Consider the following 19,389-nt stretch of genomic DNA (forward strand, 5'->3'; position numbering starts at 1 on the left):
ATAAAGGAAGCAAGAGGTAAATTTATCCAGTATAAAGTATTGCATAGGTATTATTATACTCCAGTGCGACTTTTCAGAATGGGATGTCTGATTGATAATAAATGCTGGAAATGTAAACAAGAAACTGGCACATACTTTCACACTCTCTGGCAATGTTCAAAGATTCAACCTTTTTGGGAAATTGTGTTGAAATATCTTGGAAGATGTCTGGGATTTGACCTTCCATTTTCATCAAAGATTTGTCTTTTAGGAGATAAATCTGAGATTTCTCAGATTAAAAATAACGAGTTTTCCCTTGTTACTGTGGGTGTAATCACAGCATTACATCTGATACTTAGATTTTGGAAAGATACTCGATGTCCTTCACTTAATATGTGGATTGTATATATGATAGAGAATGTATCATATGAAAAAATGTTAGCTAAAGTGAATGGAAATCACATGGATGTTGACATGTGGGAGACATTTATTCAAATTGTCAATTCAAACTTGGATCCAGTATCAGTCATCTCTTGAAGTGGTTTGCTTATCCTGTTGTGCATTTAAATGTCATTTCTATTATTATTATTATTATTCATTACATATTTTTTTGTTTGCTTGTTTGTTTGATTTTGTATACAGTCTAGTTTACCTATTTAATTTTGTACTGGTTTGTTTTGCTCTGTTTAAAGAAAACCAATAAAAAAACTTCGCTTTCAAAAAAAAAAAAAAAAAAAAAAAAAAAGAGTGTTAAGACTGAGTGCAATACATGTCCACAGAAGGTGGGAGAATGCATATCCTCATTTTCATGTTGAAAAAATGCCCAACAATGCAGAGAATGAGGAAAGCGTAACAACTTCTGTTTTAAGTTTGTGTATTAAATTACACAGTGGTGTGGGAATTCATGACAGCATTGATAAAGCACAACTCCCTCACACCTTCAGCACTCATACATCCCTATATAAGAGCTTTAAGGCCCCGGTATCAAACGAAATCGAAGAAAGAACTGATGTGACGTCATTTCAAACAAAATCAGGCCAAAATGAAATTCGTTTTTTGTGTTCTTTTTGGAAGTTCGAAACGGCTTACCAAAAACGGCTTACCACAGCAAACTTTCAGGAAAAGTTCGTTTCAGCTGCAAAACACCTTCGTACTACCATTGGTCAGTGACAATAACGTAACAGGAGGTGTGTGCTGAGGCTCCGTCTTCACTCGCGTGGTGCGCGTCTCTGAATCATTTGATCTGTAGAGTTTGTTGAGGTAAGATCTCCGCGGGTGAAAACATGAACACACTGGACAGCCGCTTTATAGTACAAAATGAAGTTGTGCTTGTAAAAAAAACAAGGTTTTTCATGTATGATACTGTAAAGTTGCTTGATTTTAAGCAATCTATTGAATAAAGTGCTATATGAAGATGTGATGGCTACTTTGCTGTTATGATCAGACGCTTTTCTTATGCTTTCTATAATAAATGCTTACTGTTTTTTCATTTTTGTTGTGTTTATTTTGTTACTGAGAAGAAAGTGCACGGCACATATTTACATATTCATCTAAACTTCGCTCTTAGCAGTGTGGGCGGCGTCAGATGTTCGATTACAGTATATCGCTGGTCACACATTTAGAACGTTGTTTTACCCCTAAACCAAGAACGAAAAAGAAGTTCGTTACCGGAGCCTTTACTGTGGGAACCAGGTACTTCTCACTGTACTCCTCCTCTAGCAACACCATAACATTTCGGATGCTGTTAGATCAAAAATTATTGATTTGGTCTCATGAGACCAGTGTATTGATTCCCAGAATCTGTATTTTATAAATATGGGCTTTGGAAATGGCTAACTGCCTTCATTGTGCTTTGGATACAGTAGGTCGTTCCAGTGAGAACAACAATCATGAATGTCATTTCTGCAGGCTGCATCTTACTCTGTGAAATAAACAGTCACTCTTTTCATAGCTTTTGCTTTTGCCAGACACTCCCTTGGTATTTCTCCTGTTCTTTCACTAAATGAAAGCTTAAAATGAAGGTCTTATATTTCAGGGGCCTTGTCACAAGTCCATTGTTTTTGAATTTCTGTGTTACTTTTGCTATATTTTTCACACTTAAAACACTGATTTGGTAATCCTCTTTTGCCACCATCTTCTTTTGTGCTATAAATACAGTGCCCTCCACAATTATTGGCACCATTAGTAAATATGAGCAAAGATGGATGTGAAAATAAATCTGCATTGTTTATCCTTTTGATCTTTCATTCAAAAAATTCTAACCTTTCATTGAAGGAAAATAGTTGAAAGTGGGGGGGGGTGGGGGTGGGGGGACTCACATTATGAAATAAATGTTTTTCTCCAAAACACGTTGGCCACAATTATTGGCACCCTTAGAAATTCTTATGAGTAAAATATCTCTGAAGTATATTCCCATTCATATTTATTTTTTTTAGCACACCAGGGTGACTAGGAGCATGAAATTGTGCAGCCATGACTTCTTGTTCCACAGGAATATAAACATGAGGAAACACAAAGGCCAAATTCCTGTAATCATTCATCACAATGAGTAAAACCAAAAAATATAGTTCTGATGTGCAGCAAAAGATTGTTGAGCTTCACAAAATAGAAAGTGGCTGTAAGAAAATACTTAAAGCATTGAAAATCCCCATTTCCACTATCAGGGCAATAATTAAGAAGTTCCAATCAACTAAAGATGTTATAAATCTGCCTGGAAGAGGATGTGTGTCTAAATCGTCCTAATGCACGGTGAGGAGAAAAGATTGAGAGGCCAAAGACTCTTCAAGGATCACAGCTGGAGAATTGCAGAAATTAGTTGAGTCTTGAGTCTCAGAAAGCCTAAAAAAATTATCAAACATTAACTACATCCCCACAAGATGTTCAGGAGGTTTTCAAGAAAAATCCTCTGCTCTCATCCAGAAACAATCTCCAGCATATTCAGTTGTCAGACAAGACTGGAACTTCAAATGGGACCGGCTTCTATGGTCAGATGAAACTAAAAAACAGCTTTTTGGCAGCAAACTCACCAGATGGGTTTGGTGCACACATGGATAAAAAGTACCCCATACCCACGGTCAAATATACTGCTGGATCTTTAATGTTGTGGGCCTATTTTTCTGCTGGAGGTCCTGGACATCTTTTTCAGATACATGGTATCATGGATTCTATCAAATACCAACAGATAAAAGATCAAAACCTGACTGCTTCTGTTAGAAATCCAATAATGGGCTGTGGTTGGATCTTCCATCAGGACAATGATCCAAATCAAACATCAAATCCAACACAAAAATGGGTCACTGAGCCCAAAATGAAGCTTCTGCCATGGCCATCTCAGTCCTCTGACTTGAACCCTAAAGAAAATGAGTGGAGTGAACTGAAGAGAAGAAGCACCACCATGGAGCTGGAATCTGAAGGATCTGGAGAGATTCTGTATGAAGGAATGATCTCTGATCTCTTGTCAGGTGTTCTCAAACTCATCAGGCATTATAGGTGAAGACTCAGAGCTGTTCTCTTGGCAAAAGGAGGTTGCAAAAAGTTTTGAATAAAAGGGTGCCAATAATTGTGGCCAATGTGTTTTGGAGAAAAAACATTTATTTCATAATAAGTTTTCCCCCACTAATGAAAGGTTAGATTTTGTTAATTTTTTGAGTGAAAGATCAAAAGGATAAACAATGCAGATTTATTTTCACAGCTGCTTTTGCTCATAATTACTAAGGGTGCCAATAATTATGGAGGGCACTGTGTCTCCTGTCAGTTCTCTCCCATGTGGTTCTATTGTTGTCAGCATTAAGTCTGAGAATGATTCAGTGAGCTATATAACACTTTTAATTGTCAAGAAATTACTTCTCTTTAAATGTTTTGGTTCAACATACTTACCTGTTGATCAAACATTGCATTAAAGGGTGAGTTCACCCAAAAATGAAAAATCTGTCATGAATTACTCACCCTCAAGCCATTCCACACCCGTAAGACCTTCGTTAAACTTCGCAACACAAATTAAGATATTTTTGTTGAAATCAGATGGCTCCATGAGGCCTGCATAGCCAGCAATGACATTTCCAATTAAACCATTAAACTTACACCAGAAATTTTTTATTTTGTTTTGTTTAGTAACTTTTAGGAGGGTGTACTCATTTTGGCTACACAACATTTTATCACCTTGATAAGAAAATTTTATTTTCCTGAATAATTTTGACATGCTTCTTTGGTAATTGATTAAGCAGACTTGCTGGAACATTATATCTCTAAAGAACTGCAACATGTCTAAGTAATTGAGAAATTGCTGACTTTCAGAAGTTTCAGAGGGCGTGTACTCATTTATGCTGTGCACTATATATAAATTTAGGAGCAGGAACCTTAAAAAAAAAAAAAAGTAGAATATTATAATATAATACAAAATAATATAATATATAAATGTATGTAGGCTACTTTGGTGCATTACAAAAAAACAAAAAACACTGAAGACTGTTACGGGTGTGTACGTTGGAGTGATGAGGCAAATACGGATATCCACAAACACAAGGTTTTAATAGCAATCCAGGAATATAATACACAGAAGACAGGATAAAGCAACATTACACAACCTAAACACAACAGAGAACGGACAGGGAGTGAAGGGAGGATTATGGGTAATGGAGGATTATGGATTACAAGAGGATTATGGGTAATGGAGTCCGGGAGACAAGGGATCTGTGACATTACTCCCCCCTCCCGGTAGAGGGGTGGGCGCCCTGGAGACCTCATGCCGGTGCAGGGAGAGGAGCGGACTGGTGTGGAGGTCTCCAGGGCGGATCCATGAGCCACGGCGGGTCAGGAGCCTTGGTAGGCTCTGGCGACCCCGAAACCCACCCAGGAGTTCCCCACCCATAGGTACCCAATACTATACTAAGATTTCTACAACTATAGGGTATATTATACTACAATACACTACAGTTCACTGTAGTAAAAACTACAGTATTTATTACAGTTTATCAGTTCACTATAGTTGTGAATACTATAATATATACAGTATACTACAATTTACTATAGTATGGTTCAAAAACACTATAGTATTTACTATAAAAGTGTTTTTAAGAGTTCAAGTGTCTTTACTTTTTGAGGCCAATGTATGTTAATCAAACAGACATGAGGTATTTGTATTGTTAGGCGACTGTAAAATGGCTTCTTTCAGAAACTGATGTTAACATTACTTCAGCTTATCCAAAAATTCTAAGATATTTTGAAGATACAGATATATTTTTAGATATCATAAATGACAGGTATAATCTATTGGAAATTATTCTAATTTTTCATTTAAAATCAAGTCACTGATGGGCTCTTCTCATCTCATCAACAGCGCCCCCCTTTGTTAATTTCCGTGATCAGCAGCATATCCTGTCATAACATGATTCTCACTTATCTGCCTTTCATCTGCATCTAGTTTAAGCACCAACGTGCCAAGCTGTTAATACTGATGCATTGTAGATTATAGTTTGTTTGCTTATCTATTGCTATTTTGTGTTATGAATTATGTGACAATATTAACAAATTTGATTCTGTTTTCTCTGACCATGATTTCTCAGATCATTTTCATGACATAAATGAGATAACACTCTTTGTATACACCAATTTACATTAGTTAATGCATTAACTAACATTAACAAACAGTGAGCAATGCGGTTGTTACAGTATTTATTAAGCTTTGTTAACACTGGTTGATAAAAATAGTGTTCAATGTTAGTTCAGGTTAGTTCAGGTCAGTGAAAACCAGATATGCCACCGGACGTACCACTAAGCACAGTAGCATATGCCAATGGCTTCTGTGCATAAGATGCCATGTCACTTATTGTTATTGTTAATATCGCTACTGGGCAATGCTAACAGAGAAAGAGTGAGCTCTAAATAATCTGCTCTAGTTCAACAGCAAGTCTTATCTATGTTTGAACTCCCATTACACAGTAACAGTACAGTCAATAAAATGCATTGGCACATCTCTCTCTGTGAGAGTTACACTAGTGTGTGGCCTAGGTCAAAGGTCATCCAGTCATGTGACTAGATATCTATATCCTCATTCATGAAGTGAAAGCTTTCCTATCATATTATATTGGAACTACAGTATAGCGTCTGTTATGAAGGAGAGCTACTTTAGGGTCTAACTAATCTTTGTCTATAAGAAACAGAGCACTAGATCGCTTCTGTACTTCACCAGCAGAACGGGAGTCATCGCTGTCGTCGGAAATCATGTGAGTTGCTTCTGCTTTTGAAACACATCCCAGTTTGACAGTACTTTCAGTGACATTCTGCATTGTAATGTTTAGATTAAATTAGTACTGTTCATTCTAAGAGTTTAAACTTCACTAAAAATGTTCAATTTGTATTTAAATTAAGGTCTTTTATCTAAACCAATATTTAAAACTAATCTAAACATTTTTTAACTAATATCTCTTTAAAAATAAGGAATTAACAGACATATTAAAAGCTTGTTATATTCTGTGAGACAAGTTATAGAAATTGTTAAAATGTATTTAAAATTGAATTGATCATTGCAATTATTTTAAAATAAAATAAAATAGAAAAAAAAATGTGTATTTTACTACAAATAAAGGTTCTAGAATTCTTGCAAAATAATGCAGCAAAAATCATTTTTCTGTTGATAAGGGGAAGTGTTTTTAGGTCACTGTGTGTGGTAAATCTTATCTGTCGATATTCAGATTGATTCTTTTTTTAGGACACAACATCTTATATAATAGCCATAAAAATATTAATAATTACCCTGAAAATAATGCCTACTTTCATTGCATAAAATAAGTAGGTCAGTTTATGTTTTGATCATAATGTTACAGAATTTAAACTCCAAAGCTGTTTTCATTCCACTTCTATTTTATTAATTCATACATTCATGCTGTGCTCCAAACCCTTGCTCATTCTTTCTCATTTTTCACTCTCTCCCCATTCTTTCTCTTAGGGGGGAATGTCAGAATGGAATTTCCTTGGATTTGTTCCTGCATTGCTCTCTTGTTCCCGCTGTGAGTAATGCTTGCATTTGTCCAGACAGAACTCTCTCCCTTCAGGATTAACATGCAACATTTTCTCTAGACAAGAAAGTCATACTTCACTATTAGATAAGAACTGACATAATTACATGAATATCATTTTTTACATTTACTTTTAATCAGTTGGTGTCAACTGCTGCCCAAATACCACTTGTTAGAGCCACTGTATATCACATTAAAGGGTAAGGTCACCCAAAAATGAAAATTCTGTCATTAATTACTCACCCTTATGTCAGTTCCAAACCCGTAAGACCTTTGTTCATCTTCGGAAAACAAATGTAAGATTTTTTTTAATAAAATCAAATGGCTCAGTGAGGCCTACACTGACAGCAAGATAAGTAACACTTTCAGATGGCCAGAAAGCTACTAAAGACGTATTTAAAACAGTTCATGTGTTCAACCTTAATGTTATGAAGCGACGAGAATATTTTTTGTGCAAAATAATGACTTTATTCAACAATATCTAGTGATGGGCGATTTCGAAACACTGCTTCATGAAGCTTTACGAATCTTTTGTTTCGAATCAGTGCTTCGGAGTGTGTATCAAACTGCCAAAGTCATGTGATTTCAGTAAATGAGGCTTTACATGTTTCAAAATTTCAATTGTTCACCACTGGGGTGTGTGACTACAGTGTTTTGAAATCTTTAGTAACCTTTCTGGCCATCTGAAAGTGTTAATTGTCTTGCTGGCAATGGAGGCCTCAACTGAGCCATCGGATTTCATCAAAAATATCTTAATTTGTGTTCTGAAGATGAACAAAGGTCTTATGGGTTTGCAATGACATGAGGGTGAGTAATCAATGACAGAAATGTCATTTTTTGGGTGAACTAACCCTTTCACAGACGGCTTAAACTAGTCCCAGACTAAAATGCATGTTTGAGCTGTTTTAACTGAAAGCAACTTGTGCTAACATATCTTAACATATGTTAGTGTCATTGTTTTGTCCCAAGATGCACACTAGTAATGTTTTTTTTCTAGTGTCCATTTATAAAAGATACTTATTTAAATATCCTAATTGAACTAAGGCCTGTCTGTGAAACAGGGCCCTCAAGTTCCCTACTTTATTTGAATCATTAGACTTCTCTCAGAGTGTATTTGTAATGTGGATTATTTTCTTTGTGTTTCAGGTCTGCATCATGTTTCTGCTGTCATTTGTACAGCGCAGAGCGAAGGCCCAGCCCTTTGAGGATCGCTTTCCCTATCTCAGGGGTCGATTTGGCATTGTGGTGTGAGTGATCTCGGAAAACAAAACCTGAAGTTCCGCGTTTAATATTCATCTTAGTTGTCTAAAGACTTTTTATGTGTGTGTATTTTTCTTTGCAGTCCATTGGATTTCATCGGCAATCTAAGTAACCGATGGTCTTATGGTTTCGCATTTGGTGCTATTGCTCCCAGTGTGATTCAGCTCTTCTCTGAGTCCTACACACCACTTAATGTGCCTAACTGGGCTAAAGGTATAGCAATGCAAATATTTTATATTTGTTATACACTACCGTCCAAAGGTTTGAAAGAAATGTTATACTTTTATTCAGCAAGGATGCATTGATCAAAAGTGACAGTGAAACATTTATAATTCTACAAAAGATTTCTATTTCAAATAAATGCTGTTGTTTTGAACTTTATATTCATTGAAGGATCCTGAAATAAACTGATGATTTCCACACAAAAAAGCAGCCGTGGTTTTCAACACTGTTAATAATAATAATAATAAAATAAAATGTTTCTCGAGTATCAGATCAGCATATTAGAATGATTTCTGAAGGATTGTGTGACAATGATACGGAAGAGGATTAGGGCCAAGCAATAATAAAAAATTAAAACCATCTCGAGATTAAAGTTCTTAAATTACGAGAAAAATGTCGTTAAATTTCGAGAAAAAAGTCAAGATAAAATGTTGAGAATAAAGTCATTGAATTACGAGAAAAAAGTCGTTAAATTACGAGAACAAATTTGTTAAATTATGAGAAAAATATCTTTAAATTACGAGAAAAAAGTCGGCAAATTACGAGAACAAATTCAAAAAAAGTCAAGATAAAATGTTGAGAAACTCGTTAAATTACGAGAAAAAAAAATCATTACATTTCGAGAAAAAAGTCAAGATAAAATGTTGAGAATAAACTCGTTAAATTATGACTTTATTCTCAACATTTTATCTCGACTTTTTTCTCGAAATTTAACGAGTTTTTTTCATAATTTAATGAATTTGTTCTTGTAATTTAACAACTTTTTTCTCGTAATTTAACAAGTTTATTCTCAACATTTTATATCGACTTTTTTCTCGAAATTTAATGACTTTTTTTTCTCGTAATTTAACGAGTTTATTCTCAACATTTTATCTCGACCTTTTTCTTGAAATTTAACAAGTTTTTTTCTCATAATTTAACAAGTTTATTCTCAAAATTTTATTTCGACTTTTTTCTCGAAATTTAACTATTTTTTTCTCGAAATTTAACAACTTTAATCTCGAGATGGTTTTATTTTTTTATTATTGCTTGACCCTAATCCTCTTCCATACAATGAAGACTGCAACAAGCATGAATAAATTAAATAAATATATTAAAAAAGAAAAGTTATTATTAAGTTATTTTAGATTGTAATAATGTTTCTTAATATTTCAGTTTTTACTGTATTTTAATCAAATAAATGCAGACATGGTGAGCATAAGAGACATTTAAATAATCGTACAGATCACAAACTTTTGAACAGTACTATAGTGAATATAATCTTGGAAACTTGATCTATTCTTTAGTTTTAATCAAAGGAAAGTTACAGTTGACCTATGTGTGTTTCTTTCAGCCATTGTGTACCTGGTAGGAGCGATAGAAGTTGGGGTGGCTTACCTGCCGTTCTTTGCTTGTCTTTCAACGCCACACCGGGCACTAGGAGGGGTTTTAGGTGTTCTATACACACTCATGTGGTACATAAAAAAATACTCATATACAGAAAACCTTCAGTCTGAATTCTTGGCCTAGCTGATCCTCTGTTTGTTCTTGTGGCTGTAGGGATCTGTATAGTGTTGGTAACTGACTGTTGAGTTTGTACATTCTGTTGGTTTCAGGCTCATTGTGAGACTGTATGACACGATAAGCTGTCCTTCTGGAATGGTCGGTGAATATTATTAATAATTAACTTTAATTTATTAATTATTAACTTTATATTATTACATTTATGTTTGCATTTTAAGATTAGTTATCCTTCGGTGTTTTAAGCGTGCAATAGTGTGACAGCACATTTCGCTAGTTGCAGGTTTTAGGTCCTCATGAGAAATTGATCATCCTGTGGCCATTCTTCCTGTGCCTCCTTTTCCTGCTGGGACGGTTTGTGTATATCATTGTGAAGGCAGTACGAATCCACCTGCAGCTACAAGCTGATGAGGTCAGATCATCTTGTTGTAATTTATGTTATGTTTACATTTTACAATAAGGTTCAATTCATGGCATTAGTTAATAAAATCATCCTTTAATATGCATACTGAACGGACATGAATTAACATTACTGTAAACAATAGTATATTTAGCAATTAACACTAGTTTATAAATTAATTTTTCTCTGATACATAGAATGAGGAGGATCTACAATTCCATCAGTTCAGATATGTACAGACTCTACTGAAACGCCCCTCCGAACGGTACACACTCACATCAACATTCATTTATCACTGTATTCACACTGATCAGCCAATACTCATTCTTCTGTTGTCCCTCAGGCCAGAAGAAAAGAGTTGGTTCAGAAGAAAAGTCTATGACTGGGATCCTCACTTCAAGTTTCCTAACAGAATGATTGGCACATCCATAATCTCTTTGATTGGTTTGTACACGGTCAGTTGGCACTCACTGGTGTAAACAAGCATTATTTTTTATTTATTTATTTATTTATTTTTTTTTTTTTTTAGATTTGAGTAGCTTTAAACAATGCAAATGTGTTTGCCTATATTTAGATGACCCTAGCAGACTACAGCTTGAGTGACTACACCTTTGACAAACTAGATGCTTTGAAGGACTCACTTGCAGAGATCGCATCGTCCTGTAATCAAACAGACAACATCTTCACATCTCTCATTCCCAGCATGAATGAGTTCAGCATTGTTGCACGAAGTAAGAGGCGCCTCTTTCTTGTCTTTTTATTTGTTTACACTGCTATTCAAAAGTTTAGAGTTAGTAAGTTTTTTTTTATTATTCAGTTTTTTTTTACACTTTTATCCAAAAGGATGCATTCAATTGATCAAAAGTGACAGTAAAGACATTTATATGGTTACAAAAGATTTTTTATTTCAAGTAAATGCTGTTTGTTTGAACTTTTTATTCAGTGAAGAATCTTGGGGGGAAAAGTCACAATTTCCAAAAAAATATAAAGCAATTTTCAACATTGATAATAAGAAGAAATGTTAATTGAGAACCAAACCAGCTTATTATAAGGATCACGTGACACTAAAGCCTGGTGTATAATATCTTCTGAAAATTCAGCTTTGCCATTACAGGAGTAAAATAGAAAAAAAATATTTTAAATTGTAATGATATTCTACAATTTTACTGATTTTTATTTTAAAAAAATGCAGCCTTGGTGAACATAAGAAGCTTCTTTTAAAAACAAGGTAGATAGATAGATAGATAGATAGATAGATAGATAGATAGATAGATAGATAGATAGATAGATAGATAGATAGATAGATAGATAGATAGATAGATAGATAGATAGATAGATAGATAGATAGATTATATAGAAAATTATTATTAGATTACTTATTTAAAAAAAAACCTGAAAGTGATTTAATATTTTTGTTTTAGGGTCTTGGCTGGCGACAACCATTTTTTCCACTCTGACATCTGTTACTTACACTTTTCATGTGCTCGTATGTTACAGGTATTCTTGCTTAAGCAGTCTTTATATATAAAATTCAACAATATATCAGTAATTAAAAAAAAAAAAAAAAAAAAAAACTTTACCAAACCATGAGCTGCACTTATGCCTGCAGGAAACATTTAAAGAGGTTGTGGAGGGGACAAAAAAATTTTCTTCCAGAGAAGTTCCATAATCCAAGCCCTGCAGTCAGCGTGGTAAGTAAAGATTTGTAAATTCATTGGGTTTCCTCTACGATTGAGGTTAACAACATCATTAGAAAGACAAACTCAGTGGCATTTAGATTGCTTATCATGATGCCAAGTGCTTTTCTTTCTCAGGCGGCTATAACAAGATATTCAGGCTGGCAGATTGCATTCACTCTGTGGGGTATGTAAAATGCTCTAAAATTTGGACTGTGTTATTCAGTTTCCCTGTAGTAGTGATCCTCATGTGACCTCATATCCTGTCCTCAGAAAATGTGGTGAGGTCAGCTGATAAACATTACCTTCTGTTCGGAGAGGTCATTACCTTCACGGGCATGTGTCCCTTGGCATACTTTGCTTGTGTTTTTAGTCAGTGTGACTCGAATATATGGAATAATATGATGACATGGTTTGCTGTGTTGCTTAAAAAATGATTTTTGTTTCTGCAGGGTTTCTGATAGTTCACTTTGTGCAGTTTGTTTTTGCCTTAATCTTTGTGTATGGAGTTGTTCTACCAATCCAGAAGGGACAATTTCTCAGCTGGCTTTCTAGCGTAGGCGTCATTCTGTGAGTTCTGACATCTCAAGACAACATTATTTTCATAAGCATAATCATTAGACCATTTTTTGGAATTTGCATGACACCATTATACACTACTTTTACAAACTACTGTTACAAAAAATTGATTTTTTTGTAACATTATAAATGTCTTTACAGTCACTTTTGATCAATTTAATGCATCCTTACGGAATAAAAGTTAAAGAAAAGTCTTACTGACCGCAAACTTTTGAACAGTAGTGTTTTATAGCCAACACCCTAACTTATGATAATCTAATATTTATCTATTAAAGATGCTGCATGTGTTTTAGTAGCATTAAATTGTGTTTTATGTCTTTTCAGGCTCACAATATTCATAGTTATAGCCTTGGTGGTAGTGCAGATTATTCTGGTCCAAGTGTTTTTCCTGCAGGACAAACTCTCACCTGAAGACAAAGAGAAGCCTCTTGCAATCAATAACAGGTAGGACCATTAAAAAGCTCATTTTATAAAATGAAAAACAAAGAGATGAGGCTATAAATTTGACCTTAAACAGTCATGATGGTTTCTAAGGTGTCCTGAGTGATAAATATAATCCCATCTCTCTTTTGTCCTTCCACAGAAAAGCGTTCCACTGCTTTAACTACTTTTTCTTCTTCTATAATGTGATTATGGGGTTGAGCAACTGTATTTTGCGCCTTTTAAGCAGCTGCATTGTGGGTACGTGGCTGGTGTCACGCATTGATCGGACCATCATGCAGCGCGGCTATGAGTCCATGGATCCAGGTAATAATGACATATGCTGGGCTATACAGTGAAAATTTAATTTTCCAAATATCATTTTATTCTTAAAGTCGTTAATAGAGTAAAGTTCCTATGAGATTTTGTGGTTTTCACAGGATGAGTTCGTAAGCTTTCGAACGATACCTAATTTATGATGATTACTAAAACCTGTGATATGGAAAAAGGCGATAAATTAAAATAGAGCCAAACATCCTGCTAGCGTAGGGGAGGAGTTCGCTAAAAGAATTTAAATTACCGTTTCCATGAGAACTCAATGTCCAATTTCAAAGCAGTTTTCACAAGATGAATTTTGAGTTTGTAAGCTTTCGAATGATACCTAATTTATGATGATTACTAAAATCTGTGATATGAAAAAAGGTAATAAATAAAAAGAGCGCCTAGCGTACCACTAGGAGAGGAGTTTGCTAAAAGAAATTAAAGTACTGTTTCCATAAGAATGCAATGTCCAATTTCAAAGTGGTTTCCACAGAATGAATTTTGAGTTCGCAAGCTTTCGAATGATACCTAAATTATGAGGATTACTAAAATATGTGATATGGAAAAAGGCGATAAATTAAAAGAGCACCAAACATCCCGCTAGCGTAGGGGAGGAGTTCGCTAAAAGAAATTACCGTTTCATTTCAAAGCAGTTTTCACAAGATGAATTTTGAGTTCGTAAGCTTTCAATGATACCTAAATTATGAGGATTACTAAAATATGTGATATGGAAAAAGGCGATAAATTAAAAGAGCACCAAACATCCTGCTAGCGTAGGGGAGGAGTTCGCTAAAATAAATTAAATTACCGTTTCCATGAGAACTCAATGTCCAATTTCAAAGCAGTTTTCCCAAGATGAATTTTGAGTTCGTAAGCTTTCGAATGATACCTAAATTATGAGGATTACTAAAATCTGTGATATGAAAAAAGGTAATAAATAAAGAGCGATAAGCGTCCCGCTAGCGTACCACTAGGGGAGGAGTTCGCTAAAAGAAATTAAAGTACAGTTTCCATAAGAACTCAATGTCCAATTCCAAAGCAGTTTTCACAGAATGAATTTTGAGTTCGTAAGCTTTCGAATGATACCTAATTTATGATTACTAAAATCTGTGATATGAAAAAAGGCAATAAATAAAGAGCGATAAGCGTCGCGCTAGCGTAGGGGAGGAGTTCGCTAAAAGAATTTAAATTACCGTTTCCATGAGAACTCAATGTTCAATTTCAAAGCAGTTTTCACAAGATGAATTTTGAGTTCGCAAGCTTTCAATGATACCTAAATTATGAGGATTACTAAAATATGTGATATGGAAAAAGGCGATAAATTAAAAGAGCGCCAAACATCCCGCTAGCGTAGGGGAGGAGTTCGCTAAAAGAATTTAAATTACCATTTCCATGAGAACTCAATGTCCAATTTCAAAGCAGTTTTCACAAGATGAATTTTGAGTTCGTAAGCTTTCGAATGATACCTAATTTATGATTACTAAAATCTGTGATATGAAAAAAGGCAATAAATAAAGAGCGATAAGCGTCCCGCTAGCGTAGGGGAGGAGTTTGCTAAAAGAATTTAAATTACCATTTCCATGAGAACTCAATGTTCAATTTCAAAGCAGTTTTCACAAGATGAATTTTGAGTTCGTAAGCTTTCGAATGATACCTAATTTATGATGATTACTAAAATCTGTGATATGAAAACAGAATATTTTTTATCAATTAATTATACTTGGGTGATGAAATATTTTCCCTTTACAGGCTCTAAAATGTAAGCTTAATGCCAGTGTTTCTGCACAATGGTTATAATTTACTTTTTTTGGGCAGGATATAGCACATGGATAGGGATGATATTTGCTGATCACTACCACAGCAATCCAGTTATGGTGTCTTTCTGCCATCTACTGCTCGGCAGAACACTGGAGAAACGGGGACCTGCAGTGTCCTCTTATGCAACTTTTAGCAATAACACAGGTAATAATGACAGACATATGAAAGAACACATTTCTTTAAACAGACATCCAATAAAATAACTGTCTGCTGTTTAACAGGATGTTCAGTAGGGGGCAGAGTACGCGTGCGCTGGCTGCTGCTTTACACACTGCTGAGGAACCCTGCACTCATCCTGCTGAGAAAGAGAAAAAAACAGACACACATCGACGACCAAGACCCTCTCCTCATGGCCCGAACCATCACCTCACAGGTTCAACAAGCAGATGAACCGGTCAACAACAAAACTGCTGAAACAGAACCAACACAGTTAGACATCTGAAAGAGCCGGAACTCTTGAAACTGGTTCCTGGGAAGCAGAGCAGTGCCAGAGTGTCTATCTGTGTAAAGACAGAGAACATGTTTGTGTCTGAAACTTTAAGGTCATCTATTGCACTACTGCCAAAACAGTAGATGCCTTCTGACTCATCTGCATGTCCATTTTTTTTTTTGACCAATGAAATGTTCTCTAGAATGAGAACGCTCCCTTTAAATTGTAACATCATCAACTCATCAAACTCATCAAAGCCGTTAAACGGAGCCTCATCAGCGATAATTTACTCATCTCCATGTCATCCAAGATGTTCATGTCTTTCTTTCTTCAGTCGAAAAGAAATGAAGGTTTTTGATGAAAACATTCCAGGATTTTTCTCCTTATAGTGGACTTCAATGGCCTCCAGACAGTTGAAGGTCCAAATGTCAGTTTCAGTGCAGCTTCAAAGGGCTTTAAACAATCCCAGACGAGGAATAAGGGTCTTAAGGGGAATAAGCGAAACGAACAGTCATTTTCGAAAAAAAAATGTAAATGTATATGCTTTATAAACAAATGATCACCTTCTAAGTGGTTCCACCAAAACCGCATTTCCGTATTCTCCAAAAAGCTTACGCTGTGTGTCCTTCCCTATTCTACTTACAGATAAAATGTAACTGCTGCTGCGTTCGTTCCGTAAGTAGAATAGGGAAGGTGTAGGATATACACTGTAAACTTTTTGAAGAATACGAAAGTGCGGTTTTGGCGGAACCACTTGGTTGATCATTTGTCTATATAAAGCATATACATTTACATTTTTTGTAGAAAATGACAGGGTTAATGCTTTTCATGAGCTTCTGAAACAAATTTGAATGTTTGATTTGTTCAGTGCTATTGGTCAAATAGTATTTTATAAAAAAAAATTTGAAATATTTATTTGGGTGAATTAACTTCATGGTGAATGTCCAAAATAAATAAATACAAATAAAATACTACTATTGTACTTTTTTGGTAAGTTTTGTAAGTCCATGAATATTATTTTTAGTATAATTAGAATTCACTTATTTGAAATAAATCTGTGTGAACTGATGTTGGTCAGATCGTCCGTAACATCTTTGTATACAGTATCATAGACTATAATAAAACTGTCCTCCAAGACTGAATTGTGTTCCTTATATCCATTCCCATAATATTGTGATAAGTAATATAGCATGGTATTGAATGTTTATCATAAACAATGCACTATAGTATTAATATTACTCCAAGGTACTTAAAAGTATACTTTTTATTAGTGATGCGGAAGAGGTGACAGTAACATATCTAGGCCCATTCATCCATTAGTAGGAATAGTATTATAAAATGTCTTTTCTGAAGCTTAATATTTTTCTCCATTGATTCCTTAGTGAATAGTTTTTTAAATTTAGTTAGTCAGAGGTGGGTTGTGTGTGAGCGCATGACTGTCATCACCCTGAATTCTCACAGCAAGAGTTTTATTTATCACTTTTGCCTTCAGCCCGTTTACAGAGCAAGATTGCTCATTTTGATAGGTGTTTACAATACTAAATGCTGACAAAGAATTTTCTAATCTTTATCTTAAAGGACTGGGCCTTCAGTAGTCTAGTCAGGGTCATTGGGATTTATATATTTATTTGTTTATTTATTTGTTAAGTAAATACAATAGAATAGTAAATAACGTACTTGGATTCAGTTGAATTATTTTTTTTTTGGCTTTATGACATTTGACCTCAGTCCTTTTTCAGATGACGTCGTATGACGTAGCTGCAGGGATAGCAAATACACGTGCGTGAGCGCGCGAGATTAAACGGCTAAATTAGTGTGAAGAGAAAACGCAATCAGGTGAGTTTAATTAACAATACTTCCCTTAATAATGTTTTGGTCATATTTTTTTATGATTTTGGGAATAAGAAGTTTCTTTACAAGTTAAAAGAAACGGAATAATAAAGTTATATCAGATGCCTGTCCCTTGATGAGCTAGTTAATTAACGTTACTGTCTGATGAAAGTTAGCTAAGCTTCCCGCCTGTCTTTCTGATATTTGAGTGATTAAATGCTTATGTTTTTCGTAAGTGTAAGGTTATCTTGGCTGATACCTACTACCAAAATAATTCGGGCTTTAAAATATAAAAGTATTGTAAACTGTATGTTTGGGGTTAATGTTTGTAATATTAAGAAGTATGACATTAAAAATAAAAAAACAAGCATGAACCATTACGTTTTACATGAATATAATTTCAGTCTAAGGGTCGCTGACAAATAAGTTTATAAAAGTTTATGTAAGAGTTTTATAAGTTCATATTATTCATGTAACGTTACATAATTTTTGGAAAGCTAAGTGGGGAAAAACATGAATACCTTTTTCAACAACTATAAAACAACTATAAAATTTAAATTAATGTGTGTACACTGCTTAATTGTTATTTTCAAGTAAAATAGTTGTGTGTATATATATATATATATAGAGAGAGAGAGAGAGAGAGAGAGAGATAAGATATATAGATATGTATATATGAATATATGTGAATATAAATGATATATATGAACTATTTTACTTGAAAATACCAATTAAGAAGTGTACACACATTAATTTAAATTTTATAGTATTATATATATATACATCAAACAGGTTTTCTTGGGGTTAATCCATTTGACCTGGGGCCCGTTTCAATAAGGAGGTTCAACCAAATCTGAGTTAAAACTTGAACTCTGAGTTGACTTACCCTGAAATGGGAAACTCTAAGTTTTCAGTTTCAGAACAGCTGAATTGAGTTAGTTCAGTCGACTCAGAGTAGGTTGACTGAGTTAAGCGTGTGCACCATGACTATGAAAAGCCATCATCAATGGAGCTCTGATATTACGATTCACCATGGCAACAGCACGTGACAAAAGGATGTCCGCATACTTCTGAGTCAATGCAAGTTTAATTCTTATCACCGTTATACTATTAAAAGTGAAAACCGGTAGAATGGTAAGTTATTGAACTAATATTCATGTTCATGGTATCCCACATGCAAAAAAAGAAGAAAAAAATAATTTAACAGGTTGCAGTAATAAGAGTGTAAGTGATTTTATTTTTATTAAACACTCATTAGGCAATTTACTTCCACTTTTAGAACATTTTCTTCATTTTCTTGAAAATAAATAAATGCCTTTCTGATGTGAAAAGGGAGAATAGCAAACTCGGCAGAAGGCGGATTCGTACCCAGGCAAACGCGTCACAAGTTACTTCATAATGCTCAACACACTACTGCCTACACCGCTGAAGCCATGCAGTGAACGTGTTGATTTTAACCAAGTGTGACATTGGTGGGCGGAACTACTGTAAATTCACACTTAGTAATAAACACTCCAAATAATCTTGTTTGCCATTTGCATTAAGATTATTTTTATTACCACACTAGCAGATATTGATCATTTTACTTAAGTAAAATGTACTTAATTTAGATCCCCCAGGAGACAAGACTAAATATCTTATATCATTTTCTTACAAAAAATCCATCTTGATTTAAGAATTTTTAGATATTTGTACTTGAAATGTGACAAAAAATACTCCGTAAGAAAAGCATTTTTGCAGCATGAATGAATGAGTGAACTATTTAAACATCACTTGCACTTTAAAAAGGAGGAGGAGACCGAAGGAAACTCTGGGTTTACTGAAGAAAACCTGCTCCTGACCAGGTTAGCTTCACAAAGTAAGATACCATGGTAACTGACTCTGAGTAAGAGTTACCTCCCTTTTAGAAACAGGCTTGACTTACCCTGCTTTCTCGGGTTT

The 19,389-nt window shown here is 34.6% G+C and overlaps 1 protein-coding gene across 3 annotated transcripts; it reads left to right on the plus strand.

The window, feature by feature from the left end:
* The first annotated feature begins 6,030 nt into the window (after positions 1-6,030).
* Positions 6,031-16,749, plus strand: stra6l (STRA6-like). 3 transcript variants are annotated; one of them, XM_067405042.1, is made up of 18 exons: positions 6,031-6,200; positions 6,923-6,983; positions 8,139-8,239; positions 8,335-8,465; positions 9,808-9,928; positions 10,070-10,115; positions 10,252-10,386; positions 10,572-10,639; positions 10,718-10,829; positions 10,949-11,105; positions 11,796-11,871; positions 11,984-12,065; positions 12,189-12,237; positions 12,503-12,620; positions 12,954-13,073; positions 13,213-13,376; positions 15,186-15,332; positions 15,410-16,749. In XM_067405042.1, coding segments are annotated over exons 1-18 (1,911 nt in total). In that variant the 5' UTR covers positions 6,031-6,198; the 3' UTR covers positions 15,631-16,749. The 3 variants fall into 3 exon arrangements, with proteins under 3 accessions (XP_067261143.1, XP_067261144.1, XP_067261145.1); XM_067405043.1 differs by having other exon boundaries at positions 10,258-10,386; XM_067405044.1 differs by lacking the exons at positions 6,031-6,200; positions 6,923-6,983; positions 8,139-8,239; positions 8,335-8,465 and having other exon boundaries at positions 9,255-9,906.
* Positions 16,750-19,389: the final 2,640 nt, after the last annotated feature.

The sequence above is a fragment of the Chanodichthys erythropterus genome, chromosome 12 (assembly GCF_024489055.1).
Source record: "Chanodichthys erythropterus isolate Z2021 chromosome 12, ASM2448905v1, whole genome shotgun sequence".
Taxonomy (NCBI): domain Eukaryota; kingdom Metazoa; phylum Chordata; class Actinopteri; order Cypriniformes; family Xenocyprididae; genus Chanodichthys; species Chanodichthys erythropterus.

Bases quoted from the DNA above. Each gene is read 5' to 3' on its own strand.
- stra6l (XM_067405042.1), top strand. The intron at 6,984-8,138 runs GTGAGTAATGCT...TTTGTGTTTCAG, and splicing joins ATTGCTCTCTTGTTCCCGCT to GTCTGCATCATGTTTCTGCT. The intron at 10,640-10,717 runs GTACACACTCAC...GTTGTCCCTCAG, and splicing joins CTGAAACGCCCCTCCGAACG to GCCAGAAGAAAAGAGTTGGT.